Below are 26,017 nucleotides of genomic sequence, written 5' to 3'. Positions count from 1 at the left end.
TTATATAACATACATTATTTATAACGTACCCATATGAGTCCTGTGGTCAAATGTAACCTTATTTTTTTTATAACCTATTTTATATTATTAGTTATTTTTTTCATTTCACCCCCTTTATGTAATTAATTATTTCATTGTTTTAGCAACAACAAAAAAAGGTAAAATCTTCATTCTAATTCGGTTAAACGGGGCAATGCGCGATGATAGAGGAGGAGGGGAGCTCTGGCGGCGGCGGTGGGGAGTTAAGGGAAAAGAAGGAGAAGGAGACGCTGAGGAAAGGCAGATCTCAGACCAGCCCACCTCACATCGCGCTCCTCTCTCTCCGTTCCCGGCGTCCGCGGACAGACTGACCGTGGATCGGCGCACTCCGGGCTCGCCTCCTCACTACGAGTCACACACACACACACACACACACACGCACACACACACACGCGCGCACCAACTGGGACTCAGACCAGAGGAAATCGTGTTCGTCGGCAGCCAAGACGCATCCAGAGCAGACCACGGCGAGGGGGACGGACGGTGTGATAAGAAGGGACAGGAATCACGGGGGGAGGCTGGTAGGAACAACACAAACGGAGGTTTGATTCCCGCAACCAAAAACTATTTTTTTTTTTTTAGCGGAGAGAGCAGAGCGGACTGCCTGTCCCCCGCACGCGGAGTCGGGTTACTGAAGCTAATTTCCCAACGTTTCCTAACTGGCAGCGAGAGTCACGTTTATAACGAGAGCTAGCGGAATGTAATGCTAGCACGCTAGCTGGTGTTAGCTAGCTAATTAGCTCGTCGGACGTTTGATCTTTATTTAAATAGGCCACCGTTTGGCGTCGTTTTTACTTTTTTTCGGGGGGGGGGGCTGAGGTTAAAAAAAAAAGAGCTGTTCTTAATGTGCTTTGTCCAGAAGCCTGGCATAATGTTCTGCCTCCAATAGCTAAGTTAGACAATAAACAGTACCAGCTGCCTTTTTTATTGATGTAAACCAGTTCTGTACTGTCCGACTACGCTTCCTGGGAAAAGACAGATCCATCGTGAATATCGAGCCGTGGACGAGTCCAGCGGGGAAGATACAGAAAAACAGACTTGTGACTGGTGACTGTCTGCCGTCCAATGTTAATGTCGACCGACGTTGCATCCATAATGCTGCCCGTTAGTCGGGGAATAATGGAAAGGGACATTGATACGGCAGCCGGACCCCTCGCGGACGCGGACGGGGGTCCCGCAGCAGCTGCAGCTGTCCGTGCGATGAAGCGAGGAGACCCGGAGCCCGACGCTCAGGCGGCCGCTGCACTGACCGACTTGGCCGGGGCGGAGTGCAAGAGACCCAGAATAGACGGGACTGGGGCTGTTGTTGGGGACATTGGACAGGTAAGAATGCAACGAAACACGCACATTATGTCTGTGCTGTTTAGTTTATCATCACAGCCTCATGTGTGCAGCCTTGTGACAAAGTATCTTCTTCTTCTTCTTCTTCTTCTTCTTCTTCTTCTTCTTCTTCTTCTTCTGTAAAAGCTTTTGTTCTCAAGCTTCAAGCAGGGAATGATAATGTTTTGACAGCCCCTCACCCCTTTCCCTATATACAACGCAGTCCTGTATGATTCCAGCAAATAAAAACAAGAATTTTTCTAAAACCTAATTATCATTTTTTTAAAAGTGTGACATACTATATAAGTGTGGCTTGCTGTGTGCCTGGAGCTGCTCGGCGAAGGGAGCATGACCAAGCCAGACAAAGGTAACATGATACAGGCTCCATTGCTCTGACAGGCAGCAGCACACGGCAAAGATGAGGTCCATTCATCATGCCTGGCGTACGCAAAGTAAACCAGGGCTTTCTCGTCCTATTCCTTTTTGTTCTCCTTTTTATTTACATGGATGAAATTGCTCAGACATTATGATGGCAATTTACAGTAAGTCACGGCATCAAACCCTGATACACACCGCATGTGCCATTTATCGCTGTGTGCCCCCCTTGATTGTCGCTAGGTGTTAAGAGAGAAAGGCAGACAGGGATTGGGGGAGGGGTCACCACAGTGAAAGACAAAGAACAGCCTTTTGGTGGTGACTGAAGGAGCATGGGGGCTCAAGGGGGGCCCTCCTTAACTTGGGTCTTCCCTGATTTCAGGACACGGCTGCTGAAACGGCATCCGCAGCCGTTCCTGCCTCTGCCGGACTGATCTTTGCATATTACAGTAAACCAGGGACCTGCCGATGCGGGGGGCGGGAGAGTGTGTGTGGGGGGGGACCTCTCGCTTGCTTTCACTGGATCTACTACTATTTATCTTTTAACCTTACATAAACGCTTGCACTACTCTATCATTCTTACACCTACGCAATCATGCCGTGAAGTGCCTTTAACCCAACAGCATAAGGGAGATTTTAATCTGCTGTTGTGGTCCAGGGAAACGGCAATAACGGTAGTCGACGGGGCAGGCGGATGCAGGTAATTCAATCTTGGGGGAGCTGGTAAAATACTCTTAATTGTGCGGCTGACCTGCTGCAATGTCAAAAAGGTCCTGCGTGATGCTGGCCGAGCTTCACAAGAGGATGGAGGCTGATGATGGGGCGGGAGGCCGGTGGGGGGGGGAGGTTACAGCCCGCCGGCGAAGATGATGTGACAATGAGCAGCGTGACATGGGGAGGATTCTCGCTGCCCATCCGTTGTATTGATTTCTGGGCACCATGGGGGTCAGGCTGAAAATAGGACGGAGTAGAGGAGCAGAATCATGGTGGGGGTGATTGGATGGAGGCAAAGTGATCGCTGGGTGTGCATAGGCTGAAAGCGAGGGGGGCAACGAGGTGGAGGACAAAGAGCGATTAAAGACTGGGGTTTTGAATGGACACAATATTTGGGTGCATTACAGGGGAGAAATGTGCCTCCAAGGACAGACACGGTCTCAATGGAAAGCTATAGGAAGAAAGAAAGGATGAAAGCCAGGAGAGAGCGGACAGAAAGGAAATCAGAGCCGTTAGATTGCATCCTTTAGGGACCCGTGATAAAGGATGAGAGGAAAGTGATGGATGGCAGGAATGACACTGTCAGTTGGGGGAGATAAGCAGGAGGATTGGCCCTGAGTGATGGAATTGTTTTCAAAACACTTAATGTAAAGGGTAAATAAAAAAAGAGAAGATGACATTGAGGGCTAATGCAGTCATGGCCGTCTCTTACCAGGGCTGCGTGCTGTGTGCGTGCGTGCTCAGGGTGAGGATGCTCCCATAACTGAACTCACCCAAATTACCATAGGATCCCCATTGAGCCCGAGAAGTAGTGGATTGCGACTGTAAATCAGGACTGTAATAATAAACGAGAGTGCGGCCTTCGCTCTCTTTTGTTGCTCCTGCTCTCCTCCCCCGCTCCCCTCTAGCTGCCCTCTGATTTCTCCCCCAAGCATATTTCCAGATTGCTAATTGACTCCTGGTTCACAGGCTTTCAGTGTGCCAGTGAGGTGGACCAGCCCAACCCCTCCCCCCGCAGGGGGGCATCTTTGATTATCTCTCCCCTTTTTCTGTCCACATCACTCTCATCTACGCTTCCCCCCCCTCCTTCCCAAAGCTTCCACCACGTCTGCCTCGTCCCTTGCTTTCCTCCACATATGTGCCATGTCTATTCCCTCTTCTGTCTGTTTATATTTTTGTCCCGCTCTATGTAGCATGATGCTTCCCCTTGAGGCAGTGCTGCGGACCGCTCTGATACAGTGGGAGTACAGTTGCGAACTCTCTTGGCCCGTGTCGCTCTCTCTCTCTCTGACTCTCTGTTTCGGAGAGCCGATTTGTCCTATCGTTGGCAGTAAAGAGGCTTTGTGTCGCGCTAACGAGATCAAAGCTCATTTAGGAGAGGGCATTAACCAGACTGATCGCTTTAACAGGCCAGAGCGGAGGGAGGGAGGGGGCCGGGCACGGGGTGGGTTGATAAGAACGGACAGATCACTGAGATATGTTATTACCAGACCGGAGGGGAGTTTTGGTTTCACGTTGCCCACCACAAGTTTTCATCACTAGATGCTGCTCGTTTTCTGTAGAACGCGCACGTAAAGTTTTTGTTTATTTATTTTTTGGCCCAGGAGCCCAATGAGAAATTTAGTCTGTCACGTTGGTCGCTAATGAAAATGCATTGCTGCTGGATGTCTGCTCCCGAACACTTGCTTTAGAAAAGAGGCAGTTATGGGAGCTGTGTCTTGACTTTTTGCCATAGTGCTGGAAGTAAGTTACACCCAAAAACTTTAATGCTTTGCTATTAAGAGTACCAAGTCTCATTCTCTGGAATATCTCTTTTTCAATTTTAAGCTCATACAATATTACATTTTTTACATTGAAGTCAATAGAAATTGACATTTATTTTTATATATATATATATATATATATATATATATATATATTGCTTACTATTGATTGATTACTAAATTTTGCATTTAATAAACATATCAAACCAAGGCAGGATATAGCTTTATACATGCAAAAAGGTGTTTTTTTTAATGTAATTATCATTTTCATATATTGTAAATCACTTTGATTTGATCAGACGGACAAAGTGAACAACATCCAACATCAGTTTGGTCTTCTTCTCTTTGTCAATATCTTTGACATGTTAAAGACTTAGATGTTGCAAAATGGTGAAAAAAATCATCGCTTGGCGTCCCTATTTTGCTGACTCTAAGATAATAAGATAAAAGGCCATTGCGGTGTTCCCTCATAATTCCTGATAAGCCCGCTGGTTGTGTCCATGTAGTCCTTCTGAAGTCAGCCGGCTAAATAATTCACACACGAGGCGCATGCACAGACGGTATTACAGAGAGGCGGAGGCCGTAATAATGTGGGTTAATATTTGTTACATTGGGGTGGGGGTGGGGTCTTGTTATGCTCTCCACTGCTGTTTAATGAGTGCTTTTGAACTTTGAGCCGTTGCACAGCGGCAGAGTCACCCTTGACCTTTGAACCGTTAACGATAAGCTCGAAATTCTCCACACAAAGTCAATCGACTTGCATTTCCCCTCTCTTCCTGTGTTCATGTTCAGGTCCTCCCCCGGTGCGTGTTGCCAAAGCATACAGAAAATAATCGGATTGAAGACAAAGGTGGCAAAGTCCCCATTCATAAAAAGGAGAAAATGGTCCCTCTCTCTCCTCCCTCTCTCTCCCTCTCTCTCCCTCTCCCCTCCCTCTTGTTTAAAGCCCACAGCTTTCAGCTTAACATGACACTCGCATGTGAACTCTCTCCCTTTATGGCCAGCATGTCGCCACTCCCCACCCTACACGCCTCCTCCTCCCCACGGCTGCCCCCAAACTGTCACATGTGTTCCCGTCTCCACCCACACGCGGAGTGAAATGTCAATTCAGTGTTTCCCTCACACGGGGGTCATCTGTGATGCACTGCCGCCGCGCTGCCACCCGAGTCACGAATGATGACGGTTCAGTTGTGAGATCCACCTGAAACCCATTCGGTTGTTTGTGACGACTTGTCAGCCACCCGTCAGTCGTGTCTAATACTCGCTCCAAATCTGTGCACCCAGTACTTCATTAAGAGGATCAGCGGTATGCGGAGTACTCGGATGTGACACGTTATCAAATAAGTATAATACTGACGATTTGTTGGAGCATGAAATGAAAACCTAGTTTCTCTGTAACACAACGCACGCACGCCGTGCACGACGGGCTTTTGCCAAGACAAACTGAAATAATTAGATCTGACAACAATGAAGCAGCCTGTGTAACATATTGGCTAAAGTTACAGGGAGCCAGCTTCTCACTTTTTAAAAAGACGTAAAAGCGTAACGACAAAATGAAACGAATGAAACACACTGCCAGGTTTTTCGTTGATGATTAATAACCGACATCGACATCACTCGGATATTGCTGCTCACGCTACAAGACCACAAACAGTTTTTATTCCACCATGGACGTGTGATTTAAAAGTACTTAGAAGCTGCATATTACAGTTGAATTGCAATGTTTTTTTCTTTTCTTTCTGTATTAAAAAACGTCATGTATACAAACATTCACATGTCTATTGTAAAAAGACAAGCGGCACTAATACGGCGGTCCATCCCGCGCACATTGAATGCACACAGTCACACAATAGCACTTTAATAAATGCAATATGAAGTGTAACGACAGTTTCTCGGTCAATGTTGAGAGCCCTACCGTTGGTCGGGTGTTAGCACTCGCAGGAGAGGATCATCAGTAAACCCGACCAACAAATGCCTTACAGCTACATATTTTCTTTATGTCAGATTGGGAAAAAAAACTTTCAAACCATCAAGTGTTAGAGGTGTCTAACGCTCCTATTCTTTTTAAAGGTGTAGCTGTAGCTTTTCCAAACGTTGTGTTTTAACAGATGAGCCCTCAGTCTGAGTGGAAACACTGCAGTTCATCCTGGCTTTCCTCCCTTTCCCTCGGTTGTCTTTGTCTGTCGTCGTGTCCCCACATAGCACCTCTCTCCATTGGAGTCTTAATTTCCAGCCTCATCATTCGGCTTCGATACCTTTCGGAGCGTGTCGCTTTGACAAATTACACTCAATCCCCGTCCTGCACCCTTTGGGCTGTACTCTTACTTCCTTCTACATCCGTGTCTGCGTTTTATTGGTGCCCGTTGGTTTGATCCTCTCACACAATGTTCATCTCCATTTATTTCCCCCTCGGTCCTGGTTTGTTGACTCGGTCGAGTATTTGCGTTTGACGTCAAGCCAAATAAGCTCAGAATTTCTTGTAACATTTGATGAATGGTTGAATGAAATTGGTTTTCTGCGTCTCAGATCCTGTTATGTCAGAGTGAGGCTGTTAAAAGTAATTTGAGGCTCTTAGATCTCATCACACCTTCTAGGTGCCACAATGCTTTGCAGTAATGTGTGCAGTGTTTTTGTCAAAAGCGTCAGGATTTTTGTCTTTTGGGTTCTAAATTTGTTGGTGGCGGCAGGTGGGATTTTTCTCTCCTTTTTTTTTTTTGTTGTACATTTGGTGCCATGATTGAGACCGTACAGTCCTCCTCCTCCGGCTGTTCTGTTGGGGACCGCTGGACGCCAGCAGCATTCCCCTTAATTGCCCCGCTCCCCTCCTCCCTCTGTCTCCCTCCCCTCTCTCCATCTGTTGACCTCGTGTCGGTTTGCCTTCCTTCACCACCACTGCTCCCTCTTTCTTCCCCTGCTCCTGCCCCTTTGCTCCGGCCCGTTTGCTCCAGCGACTCCCCGACTTCTCCTAAAATAGCTAGTTGGAGAGAGAGCAAAAATAAACAAGAGAGACGCCCTTTAGTTTTGCCCTCCGCGCAGTCGGAGAGAGGGGACAGAGAGGGGAGAGAGAGTATGTTTATGTGCGTGTGTGACTGGTTTTCTGTGCTTTTTTTGCTGATCCCTGCCAGTGCAGTCTGAAGCCCTCGCAGTCAGCCAGCCGGCGCCTTCAAAGGCGGCTCCTCGCTCGCAAACTATACGGAATTGACTTAATGGAAACTTGCAGAAGTGCAGTAGGAAAGCCCGGCTTTCAGCCCGGTCAGGCTTAGTGCTGCAGTCATTTTTTATTATTTATTTATTTAAAAAAGGAAGTATGGCAGGCATAAACGAGGCTGCCTTTTTGTATGATTTTCTCGACACGCGGCATATAACATGCTTACAAAGCCACGCCATAGAGCAAAGGGTGTGTGTGTGTGTGCATGTGTGTCCGTCAACGCGAGTAAACAAGAGTCTCTGAAGAAAAGAAAAAAAAACTAGGTATCAAGTTCACTCCCATCCCCCACCCCCTAAGAAAATATAAATCACATGGCATTCCTCACTTATGACTCATTGTCTCCATTTCGCCAAATGTTTGACTGCTTTATATTTCTCTCCCCTTTTCTTGGCTTTAGCCGTCTTATTCCCCACATTCCTCCACCTCCTGTGTGTGTCGGTCTCTGCCCTTATTTTTGTTCTTTTCTTCTCTTCTTTCTCTTCTGTCCTCCCCCCCCACCCTTCTACTCTTACAGACAGATTGATTCCAGATGTTGCTAAACCCTCCTCTCCCTCCTCCTGCTCTTCTACGTAAACTCCTCCTCTTTCTTCTTTCCAGACCATCCACAGCAGAACCAACAGTGACTCTATAATTTGATGGTTGGGTATAATTTGGGTTTAGAGTTTACTGTCATTCCATTTTTCCCCCTCTTGTTTTTTTTTTTGTAGCTAGCACAGCGCCTTCCCCCTCGCTTTGACTGCAAATGCAACTTTAAAAATGATTCTCAACATTTTGATCGCCCGCTGCAAATTTAAAAATACTGATTATCAACATTGCTTCAGCTGCTCTGGTGCCCCACTGGTACACGGTTGAGCAACCAGTTGTTGGTGCACCGAAACCAGAACGTCAGTTCAGTCCTCTTTATAATGCAGTGTAGGGAACTCCCGTCATGCATCTTAAAGAAAAGAAGTAGAAAAGGAGTTTTCTACTTCCTCTACGTTCCTGTTGACATTGCCCAAAGCTTTGTGGACCTGTGCAACGCTGCACTGATCAGCCGCCTGCCCATACCGCCTTTCCATCTGTGCCGCGGTGAGCACCAGCAGCCTTCTACGCAGTCGGTATTTTGCTCAATATAAGTCTGTCCATTTGCCTGTAATTGCGGAGCACCAAGGAGAGTGTTCCCCCTGGGGACGAGGCACGAGGGGGAAATTGGTTCCAGATGAAACAGGAAGTGGAGAGCGGAGACAAAGAAAGAGCTGTTTCAGATGGGGGCGGGGGGAGAAGGATGGACCACGAGTCTGGACGCAAACACACACACACACACACACAAAGTTTACTACTTTCTTTCTAATTTCTTCCCTATTGTTTACATCCATCTATTCAACCTCATGCTCTCGTTCCTTCTCGGCTTCCCTCCACCCTACTCCGCCTAGACACTCCCTCATTCATCCATAAACCATCACCACATCTGCTTTTTCACTTGCACGACACAAACCCAAGTCCCGCTCTCTCTCTGGAACAGTTCTGCGGCGTGAGCCGGCTCTTCAGGCTCAGCTTAGAAAGCCGTTAGTCTGTGTGTTTTAGACGCTCCGCCGTCACCTCGGCCCCTCCGTCTCAGACACTTTGGCTGGATGAGTCCCATCAGCAAGGGATTTCCGCAGAAGGCGGCTAGAGGTCAGGGCCCGGGAGGTTAACTCTGTTGACACTCCCGAACCAAATCGGCCCTCCACATTGCCGCGGCCCACACTCGAGCTGCTCGCTGAATGGACGAGTGCACGCAGGCCGAGGGGCGGCACATGGGTTGGAAACGTTTTGCCTGCTCCTCGGTCCTGCAGATTAAATGTAATGAAAACACCAGCCGTTCGAGGGGACTGCCACCCCCATCCCCCACCACATGCACACATCTTTCTCCCCTTACGATCCCCCCCCCCCCCTTCAACCCCAACACCTCCCAACCCCAACACCCCCTCCCCCCCCTCGCCTCGTGAGACTCATCCCTCAAGGCGAGCAGAGGCATGAGTCTCACTAGGCGGTCGTGTTTTCTCTGCGAGGCATGCCAGCAGGCTATATGTGCTTGGTGTCATCTCTCGCTCTCTCTCACTGCTGTCAAAATATCATCCTTTTGGTTAACTTCCCCCATTGTTCCAGTCCTCCTCCTGCTCCCCCCCTTTTTGTCTTGTCCTTTGCCTCCTCCTCCTTCTCCTCTACTAATTCTGCCTCAAACAATGGCTGCTCTCGCCGGGGCAGAAATGACACGCAGGGGAAAATAATAGTTGGAGAGAGACAGAAATAATCTAATTAAAAGTAATTACTGAGCAATTAACCACAACACTGGTTTCTGGGGCAGGGTCGAATATAGATGGGGGGCTCGGCTGGTGGATTTTGATTGGTTGGAGTGGCTGGATATGAAAGCCGTACTGGTTCACCAGTCATGCTGCTGATAACTTAGTTCACTCCTCCGTCTTCCTTTGAACTTACTGCTTACTGAGCATTTTAGTTTTTCACAATCATAGGCATTGGGAAAAAAACTGTATTCATGTTTATTCAAGTTTCTAAAATAGTTTAAACAATACTGAGCAGTGTTTGAAATTATGTTTGTCCCTTATACCTCTGTGTCTGATGGATTATAAACTTGGCCTGCCACTCGATAGATTATCATTGTTTTGTTTGGTCAGTGAAGCCACTTGGATATTCCCCCAGCATTTGTCTGCTGCTTCTTTCCGACCTTGGTGGTCCGTTGTGCTTTTGCGTGACGTATTGTGACAATAAAACCTCTCATTCTTCTTACTTTGAAAACAAGCCAGGTGGAGGTTTTGGTCTCCACGTACATTTCACTTGTTTTTTTGACTCTCATGCTGCATCCACTCATTTTTCAAAAGCCCAGCCACTCACACCGCTCTCTTCCCTCCTGTTGTCTCTTGCAGAACGATGAGCCTTTAAACCCTGGTTTCCATGGATACCCACCTCACAGTCAGGTAAGAGATTAGTGATGGCTTGCAAAACCTCTGTAACAATTCATTTAAATAAATCAACAGATGTAAAAGACATTCATTGATGTGTGAGCAAATGTAGACAATAATTAAACAGTATATATTGTGTTAAACAGTAACACAAGTTAGTTTTTTATCATTTGGAGGAAAAGTGTGTGTGTGTGTGTGTGTGTGTGTGTGTGTGTGTGTGTGTGTGTGTACATGTGTGTGTGTGTGTGTGTGTGTGTGTGTGTACGCACGCAGTCAAGGGCTGTTGAATAGTTTGAAGCTTTGACATCCGACCCAACGTTCGTACGGCCAGTCCTTCTGTTCAATGCAAGTATTATTCTGCACAGTTGCAGATAAAGATCCGGCTATACTTGTACTATTTTAAGGATTATTTTGGTGGCTGGGTAGGATTGTTTCTGATTTGTGGGAGCCAAACACTTTCTATAACTCGCATCATTAAGTCCAGAAATGAAAATATATTTTATTCAACTAAATATTCTGCTTCCACCCATTTTGTCGTCATTTAGCTTTTCAAAATCAACATCTTCACTGAACTAAAAGAAGACTAACTCATTTCATCTGCTGAATCACTGTGGGGATTTTTATGTTTGTTTTTCTCGGGTGACAAAGGCACTAAAATATGCCGACAGACATTTGAAGCTTCATTTGAATATCTCAACGGGTGCTCTGAGTGTAGAAACAGAAATGGCATTTGAAGCAGCCCTGATGCAGTGTAACGTAAATGCAACTCTTAACTCTTCTCGCCCACCTCGTCCGAGAGCAGGCTCTGTTACCAAGACAATTCTGTTCTTTTATTTTTCAGCCTAAGGCAGCAGCATATAAATTATGACTGTTAGAAGAATTGCTGAAAGGAACTTCTGCGAGAAGCTGAGCTCCTCTATCAAAGGCTTGACCGACGGAGAGAGAAATTAGGCTATCGCTGTCTTTAAACTAAGCTCTGCGCACTCTGTTTGCAGCGCTGTTTCACGATAACGTTTCTATCCTCTCACACGTCCGCTCTCTCTCTCTCTCTCTCCGCTTCGCTGTCTCTTTCTCATTCTAAGTGTCTCTCCATGCATATTGCTCTCAGTAATGAGTGCAGCGTAGCGGCAGGGTAGCCGACTATTTTCTTATCTACCTTTACGCAGCAGAGCACATTGAGCGGCTCAAATCAGCTCTGTGTGTGTCGAAGCCCATCTGAGCGCATTTGTGAGAAAGGCCTCTGAATCTGGGAGCTTGCGTGTGTGCTTCTTTTGTGTGTGTGTGTGTGTGTGTGTGTGTGTGTGTGTGTGTGTGTGTGCGCGTGCATCTCTAGTTGGTGGTCGGGGATGTGCAGCTCTCTGGCAGTGCCACAGGAGGGGAGTGTTGGTCCGCGTGCCTGTTCGCCCCGGCCTCCATCCCCAAATCACAGCATGGAAGATTTTCACAGGTCTCATGCCCCCCCACCACGTCCCCCCTCCTCTTGACTCTCCAATCCTTGGTATCTCCTTTCTTGGGAATACAGCTCTCTAGGTGTGCGAGGGGGTAAACTCAGAGAGGATAACACTAAAAGAGGCTTTGAGGTGGAAATGGTATATTCACGTACATTTAAACTTGCCCTCCCTTCGCGTGTTGATTGCGCAACACAAAAGCTGGGCGTTTTAAAATATAAAACCCTTTTTTTTTTAGAAGGAGGCAGAGAAGTAGAGCTGAGGTGAAACAGAAACGGAAGCAAGTTATTTAAGATGGCTCGCCTGCAGGGCACAGAATCGCACAATAGTCCGTAGCACAGTCAAAACACACTCATGCCTCCAGTCCCGGCCTCGCCTCGGTTCATCTGCTTGTAAGATCATCACCTGGGTTGAGAACACATGTGATCGGCAGTACGTCTGAACTCCACTCGTTTAATCATCTGTTAAATTCAAAGCCGGCTGCATTTGTTTAATAAATGATTTAAAAGTCGTCCCTGATAATGTATTCTGCCCTTGAGCACACACATTAGGAGACTCCGGCGCGCTGGCTGCCGGTTATCATGCAAATGGGGCTAGCTTAGCCTAGCCGCGGGATTGGCTTGTTCGCCGCTGCAGTACATTAGTCTTGGTGATGCTCCTGTCTAGTGTTATGTATGCATGTTTGAACTGCCAGTAGGCCTGCCTGTGTCAATATGAACGTGTTAAGTGGTGGGGGTGTGTGTGTGTGTGTGTCTGATGCAGTACTGCTGTTTAGGTCACAGAAAAGATATCAGGGTGAACAACAAACACGCATAAAAACAGGTCATAGAGAATTCACACCGGATCTTCCTTTTCTTATTTTTTTAATACTAAAAATACTTTAAACTTTAAACTGCACATGGACAATTCTTCTAAAATTGTTCTGGATTGTTCCTCTTAAAAGTTAAGACTAAGCTATTGATTATCTGTATATGCTGTGTTTTAACGAGCAGGCCTTTTGTGTGTGTGTGCTACATTTAACCCCTTTGTGTGTGTGTGTGTGCCAGCCAAAGTGCAGCAGCATTTATATGATCACAGCCCATCTTTGTGTACACAATGTGTTTGTGAGAGTGTGTGCGCGACCGCGTGTGTTTATCTCTGCGCTCAGTCTGCGTGTTTAATCCTCAGATCATCCCCTATTCATCCTCCCATCCTCCTCACTTACAGCCCTAATCCCGTCATCCCATGCTCTTTTTTTCTTTTCACCCAGCCCTTTATCCATTTATCCCGTTATCTCTCGCTCGCATCCACCGCCTCTCCGTCCCCGCCTCCCGCTCCGGCCCGGCTCCCTTCTTTTTGCCCCGGTTTTCCCCTCCACCACCTCCAATCACTTATCTTGCCCTCCCTGCATCCCGCTGGACCCAATTCTCGCCAGCCTCAGCAGATGTCTGAAAGCTTGGCATCATGGCTTTATTTTCTCTCCCCGCAGAGTTCAGTCCCTCCCATATGAAAATGCGGTGCAAAGAACTGCACTCTCATCTCTGCAAATTAAGCACCTCCTAACAATACAGTGGTGGGAAGTGGGGGAACTGAGCCAGAGCCAGAAGAAGGGAAAAAAAAAAGGCGCAGTGCAGCGAAATACAGATTCATGTGCAGGTTGAGGTTTAGATACTGGAGTCGGGGCTGGCGCTCCCACAGTTTTGTGAGACTTCCATCTGTGTGATGAGGCAGCTGCAGCAGAGAGATGGCGATCTAGGAGCCTTCCCACGCAGCCGGCTACCTAGCTGTCTACCGACTGGCCTTCCCACCGCTGCTTTTTGGAGCTGACAGGCTGCCACGCAATAAATAAATCATCAAAAAAAAAGAGCGCGAGGGAGAGAGAGAGGGAGAGAGAGAGAGAGGGCTGCAATGCAGTGGGGGTCGCCATCGTGTTCTGTACTCTCAGGCAGCCAGTGCGTGGAGAGAAGACAGCATTTCCTTTTCTCTCTCCCGGGGCTCTAGGAGACGGCAACAACGGCGTTCTCACTCCATCCAGAAGCAGGGTTAGATGGCTACATGGAAGGACGGATGCCTTGATGGATAGGAGGGACCGAGGCTGAGAGGGAGGGGGAAGTTTTTAAAGAGGGGCGGGAACAAGAAGAAGCAAGTGGGGGGAGCAGCAGGACGTGTAGCGTGAGTGACAGACGCAGAGAGACACACACACACACACACACACGCACACACACGCACACACACACAGGCGAGAGTGGAGAGACTCGGGCTGTCAGGAGGAGAGAGAGAAAGACGGAAAGGCCCGAGGGGGATCAGAGCAGCAGGGCCAGGGGAGACGCAGAAAAGTGAGACTCTGAGTGACAGGCAGGCGAGGCTTTCCGTGCCGGAGAAGTGGAAGAAGGGACGCCGGCCGAAAAAGGGGAAGGGAGTAGGAAGGAGGAGTGAACGAGGGAGAATTTGAATGTGTGAGACAGACGTGGACCGAAGCCACCGTCAGCTCATGGTCTTAGAGCTCAGCGAGGGGAGAGGAGGAACAGGAGGAGAGATACAGACGCTCGGGGGAGAAGGGGAGAGGAGAAGGAACGGGGAAGTGGAGAGCTGGTCAGCAGTTGTTCCTCTAGATCAGACGATGATGGGGCTGTACTACCAAGCAATGCTGCCGGTAAGTTGCCTTCTGAAGCGGGAGCTTTCTTTCTATCAACAACTTTGTGCGCACGTTGCGAGCGGGAAGATCAGAACGAGGCAAACGGAGGACTGTAAACGGTTTGGTTTCAACAGTTTAGTTTGGCTGGATGAAACCGTAATTGGTGCTTGGTTACTACGTGGCCTGTATTTGGTGTGATATCTCTTGGCCCAGGTGAAGGCTTTGTCAGATAGTTGGCAGGGCATCAGAGTAACAGCAGGGCTCGTCCCTGCAGCTCTGCTCCTTTCACTTTTTAACTCTTTGCGCTCCCGTATCTCTGATTGTTTTGTTTTTTTGAGGGAAGAAACCCTGCTGATGGCTCATTACCGCTGTGTTATGCAACATTCTGTCCTCGTGTCACTGGAGTGAACACAATACACAGAGAGGAGTCAGTCCAGTTGCGTGCTGCTGATAGCCAACATTTGACTATATTAAAATAGTTATTCAACACTGCAGCATTTATTTAATGTTTACGGTCGACGTGCACTAGGTTGCTCTTAGCATATGGTGGGCGTGTCTGTGTGCTACTTTATCTGAGAGACAGCCTGAGGAGACAAGAGCTGTTCTCTGGCTCTGTTCTAGCATGTCCTACGCTCTGGTTTTGGGTTCCTTTGGGCCCTAAAGGGGGGAGGTCGGGGTGAGCAGGTGTCAGGGCGCTACACGCCGACGCGAGGCAGCAGCCGCGTTGACATGCATGTGCCGTTGGCGTTGCATGCTCTCAAACACGCTGACCGCGCACACAAGTGTCATGTTATATTTCTCATGTGCTCTGCAGCGCGTGTCCCGTCCCGTCACGTCATGTGCGCGCAAGGGTGGAGGCCGAGATTCTGTCAAGCGATTCAAACGTTGTCTGTCATCCAAGCTGTCTGGGCGGTTTAAACTTCATCCGCTTCTGGATTGAGGGAGACAGGTGTCACGGCACAGTGGCAGTTGTTTTCTGCACACATGCACACGCTCGCATGCCAGTTGTTGCCGGGAGAACTTTACTAGCCTCCCACCCTTCTCTTCTGGCACAACAGAAACACATAGTTACTTCAAATGAATGCACACAGCAGCAGCTTTGTCTTAGATTTAAACGCTCTCAATATTACGCTGCTGCGTTTCCACTTAAGACTCACAGGGTGGCATAACTCTGTCCAATAGCTTTCTCTATTTGTTCAACATGGTGAAGCAGAGGTGTAGATTGCTGCTCTCTTTGTTACTCTCACCTGTTACCCCCCCCGCCCCTGCAGACCAGAGCAGCTGTAAAATCTAAATGCATTATTCCTCTTCAAAGAGAATGGCGCCAAATGGAGGATGGTGGTAGTAACTAGAAGGGTGCAAGGGCGTTAGTTCCATGTGGGAATGCACTTTAAAGGTGACACAGCGCCAGTCACACTGTCCTCCATAAACCTTTCTGGTATTGTCCTCTATTTTGGGTGCTGCATCTCTGTACTGTAGTTTACAGTGCGCATAAGAGGGTTGTTAGATCCTCAGTGGGACAGCTCACCTCACCCTACTGTGGAGTTTAGGGATGGTCGATATATTCAATTAATTTGATCTATTCAAATTTTGGTTGTTGCAAAAAGTGTAGATCTGCTGATGGTCGGTTACGTCAGCTACCTCGACTATACTATGTTGATAGCGGCTGAGACGGTCCTCTCAGGGCGTGGTGTTGAGACTGTGGGGGTCAGTGGTGGACCCGGCTCCATAATGAGACCGCTGATGTGCCGATTCTGTTCAATTGCCCAGTCAGCGTCAGCGCTGCAGCAAGATGACACACGGAGCATCAAGTCTGCCTCTGTTACATTTGAAGCTCCTATTGAGGTTTTTGAATGAATGCTTTGAATGTTTGTTGTCATATTTAATGACGTCCTCACCCTGAAAATAAACGTTCTTTTAGTGTTATTGTGTTTTATATCAATGTAGTTTACAGTGTGTTACGTTAATACTGTTGGTGAGAGTGTAAGCTTCTTTTTTTTACCGCAGAGCTAAAAGTGAACAAATATGGCTTGAAGCCAAAACATTTCATTAGGCACAAACGTCTGAATTGTGTGTGTATATGTATGTGTGTGTGTGTGTGTGTATATATATATATATATATATATATATATATATATATATATATATATATATAGTAATGTATACAATACACACAATATATATATATTATATGTACAATATATTTTGACTTTCTAAAGTTCTTGGAAATGTGTGGATCACAAACTACAATCCTACGCCGACACCACTGGGATCTATTTTCGAAAGTGTAATAATAATAGAAATGTGCAGAAATACCAGCTTTAAACACAATAGACATATGCGGCATTCAAATATTGATTTTCAATGAACCTCAGCTTCACTGCTTGTTTAAACGCGTGTGCATAGTTCGTGCACTATTCCCTGTAACCCACCTGCTTGGCGCTGAGCCCCGCGAGGAAGGGTGTCAAGCCCCCGCGTGCTTTGCGAGCCAGCGAGTGGCATCTGAGCGTTTAGGCTGCTCAACTTTTTTCACCTCCTCAAGACTGCTCGGTTAGCCGGCGACAACACCACCACAGGCCTAAAGGAATTTGCAAGGGATCCACACCCAATGTATTGCCCCCGGGGGGGATTGCCACTGCACACACATGAGGAAGGAGCCAAGTTGTACAGCTGCACTCTTATAACAACCGTGAAGGCTACCTTTGTGTCATGTAACTATAAGCATATTTAGCTTTCTTCTTGATAATTCTGTGTGTGTGTGTGTGTGTGTGTGTGTGTGTGTGTGTGTGTGTTGCTGGAGGCTGTCCCATTAGAAAGTCACTTTCCGTCTCCAAGGAACACGGCTTCACCTGTTACAGATTAAGCCCTCGTGCAGACCCTCAGTATTTGGTGTCTTAACACACTGCTGGACACCAAGCCGCCTCCAGGTTAACCGTTGTCCGTCTGCCGCCCATACAGCCGGGGACGATATCGTTCAACACTAATGCTGTTCTAACTGCCACTGCCCGAGGCTGTGAGCAGTGGGGTCGAGGTGTGGAAACGCACACAAACACACACAAATGTGCGGCCGGGCACATTGCAAGCGACGCACAGACGCGGCGTAGCGGAGCCTTCAACGTATGCAGCATCTCTCAGGGTACCTACTCCTGCAAGACGAGCAGCGGTGAACCTCTGCGCACACTGTACCCGATCTCGCACTGCAGCGCTCAAGCCAGTGCCAGCGGGGTCTTTGATTTTCTTTACTTCCCATGCAGAAGAAGTGGGGGCAGAAGAAGTGGGGGCAGCGGCGTGCGCGTTCCCCCGTCCTGCAGCATCCACTCTGGATTAGCAACGCAGGACTTTCTTTGTAATGCTGCTTGCCGACCTGGCAGCGCAGCAAGCATTTTACAACATTCACATTCTGCCTTTGTGGATTCTTGGTGGTCGAAGGGTGAACCCCTGATCCTACAGTTGCATTATCTGTAAATCAGTCGCGGTTAAAGTAAAAAAAAACAAAAAAGTGTAAACGTCAAGCTGTGATTACGTGTGAGCGATTTGAAAGATAATGAGCACATTAGTGCGGCAGAGGCAGTGATACACATGAAACGGCGTGCCTGAATGAGGGCAGGCTGAGAACAAGAGGGAGGTTAAGTTGGTCTTTCTCATCATTTAGTGGAAACGTTGTCGACACGTCAATTCATCCTGTTTTGGCTGAGAGTTCCCCGCATCCAATGTTTTACCTGCCAAAATAAATGAATAAAGAAGGAAACCATATTCTGTTTTAGTCCGTTATATGCGTGTGTTTCGCTTGCTCGTTGTTGTTGTTTTTAGATGCATTTTTAAACGCTAGCTTGAGCTTTTATTGAATTTTATTTTATTATTATTTGTAGTCCGTTTTGGTTGTCATCATCTATAACAACTATGGCTACAATGTACAGTTATTTTCATTCATTCACTTCATTTCATCTTGTTCTGTCAGAGCAGATATGATATTCAGTTCACTCTCATTTATGACAAAGGAAAGCACATTTCCTGCACATTTTCACATTTGAAAAGCCTGAAAACACAGACCATTGTCTGTCTATTTCTATCGTTCTTCGTTTCTTATTCATTTCTTTGTTTTTGGTGTATCCTAAAAAGAACAAAGAGTTGTGCAGAGGATTGTATTTATTTTTAGATCCTCTTGCATGGTCAAGGTTAGTCAGAGTGTTGGAGAAAGGTGCTGTCAGTGTGATTATGATGATGACGCTGATGATGATGAACTGAACTGTCAAAAACAAACAAGCTGTTTGTCACAGATCCCAGTGACGCCACAGAGCTGCTGACACTGACAGAAAGTGCTTGCTTGTAGTTCAAAGGGGGAATTAAAGCATTTAAGATTCACAATGTTACTTTACCGATGACACGTATCTGTATGATTTTTAGGGAGAGACACATTTTTCCCCCTGTGTTTTTGTTGACGACAGCCTATTAAGAGCAACAAAACATTTTCTTCTGGGTCCTCAGTCATGCCTAATAGCCATCCGTGTGTCCCCGGGTGCTGAGCCACTGGACTATTCATGGATCTCCGAGGAACTGCCTTTTGCTGTAATCTGATTGGCCCAAAGTCAGGAAGGAGAGACGGGAGCTCCTGCACTGAGGCGACCCTTATAAGGAGATGGGCCGCGACTTATGCTTGTGACGGACATCTCAGTGCAGCAGTAGCTTTGAGTGACTTGAGGGGTGGGTGTCGATGGTTTTAAAAGGAAAAGAAAAATAAATTCTCCCTCTGGCTTTCATCAAGCATGGCAGGCAAGCATGAAGAGGGAGGGATGGAGGGTGGGGGGGGTATACTTAGTTCTCCAACCACAGGAGAAGAAAAGAGACGGATAGAAGAGGGAGACAAAGCTGTAAAGAGCATTTCTATCTCCAGCTCTGCATCCTTACAGGCGCTACATGGCCCCAATCGACGCACCGTTATGAATTTGCATGATTGATGAGTTCCGGTAGCGTCGCCACTTGGCGGTTCATCCAGCGTCTCGGTGGCTGGTGTGCGCTTCACTCGGGTAGTTAGAGGCTAAAGTCAGCAGACAGACATAAACGCACGCTTGAAAAGGTTTGCAGTGAAAAGGCCTCCTCCCCCGCCTCCTCTCTGTGTATGGAAAAACATATGGTGTCTCAGGTAACACAACTGCTGCGGGCGCGTGTGTGTGTGTGCACGCGCTTGTGTGTATGCATGAGGGGAGAGGGAAACCGTATGGATGGGTAGGTTTTCCTCCAGATGGTCCTCGTTATTTAGTAATATCGGAAGCGTTTCAGTCGATACTCGACCTCCTCTGTTTACGGATCGCGTGTCTTGTCGTTCTCAGACGGCGCTCAGCTTGTTTTAAATGTATCACTGAGTCGGCCCAAAATTCTGCATCTTATCTCACGATGTCAAAACTCACCCCGGAAAAAGTTTGGACCAGATATACAGCGTGTCATTATTTCCCATAATCCCCTTCTCCCCCCCACCCTCCCGTTAAGCCGCAGCCCCTGTTTCTTTTTCCATTATTTCTCCCCCTTCTCCTTTGGACTATATGATGCTGCCATGTAGGGCTGTGCTGCTCCTTAGTCGGCGGGTCAGGAATGCCTGTGTGGACTTAAGGAGGCACTGTTCTCAACTCTTAATCCACTGACAGCTTCCATTCGTCTGCCTGTTTATGAGCTGGTCCATTAATCTAGTTGATGATTGTTTATGCTATGTTGGCTCAAGCAAACCTTCTCGTGAAACTAGCTCCTGGTCACAAGCGCAGTTTGAGTGTTCTTTAAACCTTCGCAGTAGGAGAATAAAAAGTATAACCACTCAAAAAGATTTTTCACATGACCGATCATGTGGGAGAGCTGGAGATGCTCCGTTTGCAATTGTCTTGGCTGACCTGGTGATTCAGATTATCTAATCTGAGAACTAAATCTGACAGCAAAGCTGCAGGCTGACTTTTTTTGTTACCCTAATTCACAAGATTGGAAAGTAAATTCTTCTTTATCTTACTGATAAAACAAATGTGTCAATACTATTTGTAATTATGTAGCTTATTATCAGCAGCTAAGAGCAAGTGTTAGGAAGATGAACAGGTCATAATTCCCTCTCGTCCATCTCTGCGCTTTTTTCTTTGTGTGTGTGTGTTTGTGTGTGTGTGTGTGTGTGTGTGGCTGTGTGAAATGTGACCGTTAAACCGGTGCATCTCTGGAAGCAATGCGTCGCCACATTTCGTCGTCCAACTGTGATGGACTAATCAAATAATGATCCGTGTTTTTAAGATTTGGCATCTTTGTTGGTGCAAAATGTAATTTCAGGGAGACCCAGTCAAGTCAGGATATAGTTTTGTATAAGTTATATAAATTAACGCAATATTACCAGTCACAAATGTTCCTCAAAGGACCGGCTCTCCTTGACTCTCTCTAAAGCTGTGGGATTTAAAGCGCAGATGTTCGTACACGTTTATTTCTAAACAGAAGCTTAAACCTTCTTGTTCTCTTGTCACCCTTTTTCTTTGAATTCTCGTACGTTCCTTCTTTTTTCCCGCTGCTCCACATCTTCTGTGTATGTGTGAGCTTCAGCCCTGGGCCTGGATAAGCCCATAGGACACACCCTTTAATGGCTGAATACAGGTTACTGCATGTTTATGAGCTCACACGCCCTAACAAGTACACCGAGGCTTCGATAATTCCTGAATATATTATATTTACAGAGCATATTGCTTTTTTTTAACAGGTTTCTCTTTTTAAGGGAACACAAATGGCTTTCGGGCGTTGTATGCGGCCTCACCGCACCGCAAGTGACTCCCAGAGATTTTTCCATCCTGTTTTTTCTTTTTTTTTTGTGTGCAGCCCTTTCTGATGCCGCCTCTATCTTTTGGGCCAGACCCCAGAAGCTGTCTGTCTTGCAGATGGGCCTTTTTATGCCTCAGCTGGCTGTTTACAGCCAATGCGGTAGACACTGCAGAAGAACAGTGAGCAGTGAGCAGGCTCTGAGATTAGAGCACGGGAGGGAGCGTGTTCGCTTTGCGGCATCTTAGTTTCTCCGTCTAATTAAAAAGGCTGTCTGGAGACCGAGCGTCTTTAGGCGTCACCCGGCCCAGAAGCAGAGAGCGGACCAGTGGTTAATGGCGTCGAATGCCGAGTGTTATGCTGCCCGGCCCGGTGCAGCCTCGACAGTAAACCCACTCGTTCTTTCTTTTCCAGCTCGGTCTGCACCTCGCCGTCTGTTCACTGTGTCTCCTTCGCTTCTTCTTTTTATTTACTCTTTTGCTGTTCAAAGGATTTTGTGAAACTTCCATCCAAGAAGCCCTTGAGTGTGTGTGAAATAATTGAAGCAAAGCAGCATTGCAGAGTTCCCCCTACACACACACACACACACAAAAGATAAAGGTGTGTGTGTGTGTGTCTTGGTGCAGCAGCAGCCATAAAGACTCTGTGTATGATCCTGCTGCTGATAGAGTTGTAACAGTGCAGAGAGAACAATCCTGAGGCTGAAGTCCCAGCTGACACACACACACACACATACACACACACACACACACACACACACAGACACACACACACACACACACACTCACAGTTCATCTGAATTATAGATGGCTTCTCAAAGAAGTCCCAAAAAAACCGTGAGCGAGTGTTGGCCTAATGCGGCAGTGGCTGTAAACATGTCACGGTTAGCACGGCCCCGTTGTTGCTCGTCTCCCTGCGTGTCCATCCGTCCTATAAGCATCTTTGTATCTCAAACCGTGTATCGAATTTTCTTACTCTCAATAATGGATGTGTTTGCTGTAAATATTTCATGGTCGGCTGACTGAAAACTCATGCCTGTCAGAGATATGGAGGGAGGGGGAGGGGGTAGCAGGGAGGGAATGGAGGAGTGACTGAGTGGTGAGGGAGGGAGGGAAAGAGAGAGTGAAAATAGGCAGGATTTTAACCCCCTCATTCTGCCTCCATCAGGACGCTACAAAGCACTGCTTCCAGTGTACATATGTTAAGTTGTCTCCTTCTCTTTCTTTCCTCCCCCCGCTCCCACAGGGCTCTCAGGATTCGACAGGAGGACAGGAGGGATTGGTGGCCCCGCCCTTTTCAGCGTTCCCCCCTCCACCCCCTCCTCAAAACGGGCTGCCAGGGACAGAGTTTGGCCCCGGGGCCATGTTTGGTGCTGGGGGCGCAGCAGACGTAGGGGCTGGTGCTAATGGAGCCGCCTCCACGACCGCCGCCGCCAGCAGCAACAACGTAAGCTCCTCGGGTCTGTTTTTCCTCACAATTGATTTCTTGATGACTTGAAAAGGAACTGTGAGCTTTGTATTGTTTATTTTTGTACCATTTTTATTAAATACAACTGCAGACACAAACCCTGGCTTATTAACTTTCAGCTTTATGGACGCTATCGTCCAGACTAGATGGATTTTTTCTTTTAAAACAAAATGTTTTCTAATACTGTTCATGACCAAACCTACAAAACGTTCCCATCTGCCCCAGCTGGACTTTAGTTTCGGGCTAATTAGTAATTGTTAGCATGTTAACAAGATAAACAAAGATGGTCAAAATTATACCTGCCAAGCATAAACACATTGTGAGAATATTAGCTAGCTAGCCCATTGCTGGCCATGTGTTCTTTAAAGATGCAGTTGAGATCATCATGTTTATTTTATTTCTCATTATTTTCTCCCCCCTCCACAGGGCAAGCCAGAGGAGGTGCCACAGGGCGAGGCAGGTGTACAATGTGGGACAGGAGGCACGGGAGGAGGCGGCTCTGTGGACGACCCCTCAGAGGCCAAAGGGAGCCCCAAACGCCTCCACGTCTCAAACATCCCCTTCCGCTTCCGGGACCCTGACCTCAGGCAGATGTTTGGGGTGAGGAGCTGAGAATGTCATGGGCCTCATTTTTAACGGGGTTCAATAAATCAGTCTAGACACACCGGGTCCACCGCGGAGGGGCTCGCCCACGAGGGGTGTGGTTTACAAAGGGACTAAAATAGTCAAAACTGCCACAAAGGAAAGAAACTCATGGGTGTTCTCTTGGTGCCTGAGGGCGCAATTAGCTGCCACGTGTGTCAGTGTGATAAAATGAGGGACGATGAGGAATAAGGGGACGGAGCAGAGTTCAAGGAAAAAAGGATAGAAAGAAAAACACATTGAAATCCTATGGAAAGTCTTCTTTTGTGTAATAGCGACACCTAGTGTCAGGTTGTTGTAACTCACACCAGAAGACTGATTCGTAAAAAGCCTCAGGCCACTTAAAGATGTCAGTGACTGCTTGTTTTATACATTATACATTTGCTAATTTCTTCCCTCACATTTATTTGCAGCAACATGGAAAGATCCTGGATGTAGAGATCATTTTCAATGAGAGGGGCTCTAAGGTAAGTGCACAGACGGGGCTTGAGTCACCGAAACTACGCCGCAACCCTTCCTTACTGTAGACAGTAATTAACATTTTGCATGCTCCCCTAACCCCCCCACCCCTCTGTAAATCTGACCACGTTGGCGCGCTATCAGCGCTCCACGCGGGGAATCGTTGTTACCAAAATCCTAATTATTTCTTCAACAATGTCAGAGTGCACCCCAAGGTCTAAGGATTCACAGATTCTCCGCTCTCTCACTCACCGCCAACCTCTTTAAACTCTGCCATGTACCACAGGGTTTTGGCTTTGTGACATTTGAGACCAGCGCAGACGCAGAGAGAGCCAGGGAAAAGCTCCACGGCACGTTGGTGGAAGGTCGGAAGATTGAGGTAATTTTCCTCTCTCTTTCCCCCATCTTCTCTTCTCTCTTCTCTTTGTACTCATAATTCTGCTTGATCACTGACTGCCAGCTAGCTCCCATCCTCCCTGTAGTGATATGCTCTGATGCAGCCCACTGGTATCCCACTCCCTGGTCCTCTCTGCAATATGTTCATTTTTTGATTTCAAAAGACTTGTTTGTGGTGGGAATGATCAGAGGAGGGTGGGGGGGTGCAAGAACACTACACAAGGCATGCTGGGTACTTTTCCTCTGCAGCATTTTTTTTTTCTCACATTAAGCTGTTGCCTCTTTACCTCCCCTCTACCCCCTCGACTGATTTGCAACTCGTAGCCACATGGATGTTGCAACTTTCTCAGCAACATTGAAATGATGTTTGTGTAGTTGGCACCGGAGGGCACGAGAGGAACGCAGTGAGAAGGATGATGCATGTCAGATTGCTGTCAGATGCTCTTATTTTCTTCCCTAGTGTAGAAATCCTTCTGTGTTCCCCTCTGCCGGTGCTGTGGCTAAGTGGTTGTGACAAGCTTATGGCCTCCTGGTACACCAGCAGCATGCTGGGAAATCACAGCAACACTGATGCATGTTCACTCTATGGGATCCTCACAAAGATCTGTGCACTTTGAGTTTCGATGTATGTAAAATTGATGTTTGTTCTGATTATTTTGATGTACTTGTATACAAGTTTCTTTTTTTCTTTTTTTACTGAAGCATGTTAGTTTTTGGAAGCAATTTTTCTTCCTTATTTTTATTTGGGGTGTCAATCAGCCAGTTGTCCACATTGGATCTTTGAACCACGTCGCTGTAAGCCGGGATTTCTGCATGGGCTTACTGTGGTGATTTCCTGTGGTGTGTGCGTGTGCGTGTGTGTGTCTGTGTGAGGGCAAGTCAGTTCCTGCATGATGGATGAGGCTGGCTGGACCTTTTTTTTTGTTCTTTTTTTTAGTTCTATACTCTCAGTTCTGCTGCAGTGTGGTCGAGAATGAAAGGCACCCACTGGTACAACACACTCCATCCTCCACCTTCAGTCAATCAGCAAGCTGAGCGGATACTGATGGAGCCAGTTTCACCCTGCATCAGTCCTGCCCTTGTGTTCGTTCGGTCAACAGCCTGTGTTGTCCCTGGCATTGCCGTAACCTGATTCTGTTTCTTTCTCCCTCCCCTCCCTCCACGTTTTTGCATGACATCAGTCAGTCGTATTAATCGGCGAGCAGTTGGTCTCTGTTTCCAGTTGTCACTTTGCATGTACTCTGTCGTGCTGCCGTAGTGGTGTTGGGCCGTAGCGAGTCGTGCATCTGCTGCATGGCGGGCCAGCTACAGGAGTCCAAAGAGTCTCTCTTTCTCTTTTTCTTTCTCTCTTTCTCTCTCGCTGTCTCTCTCTCTTTGTGTCTGTCTGTTTATGGTGCATGGGCTCGAGGAGACAAAAGGCTGGCGCAGGACAAATCATGGATAAGTGTTTACGCATTCTTTTCAACTGAGGCGCAAGGGCCCGACTCTACTCTCTGAGGCGATGCCATCTGGCGCCTCTCCTTTCCTGCAGATGTTACTCTGGCTTTTCATCGGTCCCATCATTTCAGAGTTTGTCAAATGATGTGGTTTCCGAAGATGAATTTGGCAACTTCAGTAATCTGCATAATAATTCATGAACTCTGAAATGAAGGCCCACTGTACACAAGGGTTCTACATAAATACTTCACTATTACTGTGTGTGACTGAGCAGTTCTCTGCTATCCATCGGCATGAGTTAGATTGACGTAGGCTGCATGGTTGGTATTTTAATGTGGACCTGTGGAGCTGAGGCAGTACTGCAGACAGCTGGATGTGTTTTTCTTTCTTCTTCATGCATGTTTATTCTCTGCGGCCATTTGTTGAAC

General features: G+C 47.2%; 1 protein-coding gene across 4 annotated transcripts in view; it reads left to right on the top strand.

The window, feature by feature from the left end:
- Positions 1-303: 303 nt before the first annotated feature.
- LOC137787250 (RNA binding protein fox-1 homolog 2-like) overlaps positions 304-26,017 on the top strand; it is a 40,445-nt gene continuing 14,731 nt past the window's right edge. For 2 of the 4 annotated variants that reach the window (XM_068579592.1, XM_068579591.1), the window contains exons 1-5: positions 13,950-14,438; positions 22,434-22,634; positions 23,082-23,255; positions 23,711-23,764; positions 24,043-24,135. In XM_068579592.1, the coding sequence (XP_068435693.1) occupies positions 14,238-14,438; positions 22,434-22,634; positions 23,082-23,255; positions 23,711-23,764; positions 24,043-24,135 (723 nt within the window). In that variant the 5' untranslated portion in view covers positions 13,950-14,237. Of the gene's footprint in view, positions 1,363-10,322; positions 10,374-13,949; positions 14,439-22,433; positions 22,635-23,081; positions 23,256-23,710; positions 23,765-24,042; positions 24,136-26,017 lie in introns of those variants that run through there. The other 2 variants (XM_068579588.1, XM_068579590.1) reach the window with 2 other exon arrangements.

The sequence above is a fragment of the Clinocottus analis genome, unplaced genomic scaffold (genome assembly GCF_023055335.1).
Source record: "Clinocottus analis isolate CAN_PGR_092001 unplaced genomic scaffold, fCliAna1.0.p SCAF_16, whole genome shotgun sequence".
Taxonomy (NCBI): Eukaryota; Metazoa; Chordata; class Actinopteri; order Perciformes; family Cottidae; genus Clinocottus; species Clinocottus analis.
This window is presented reverse-complemented; position numbering and strand designations above follow the sequence as displayed.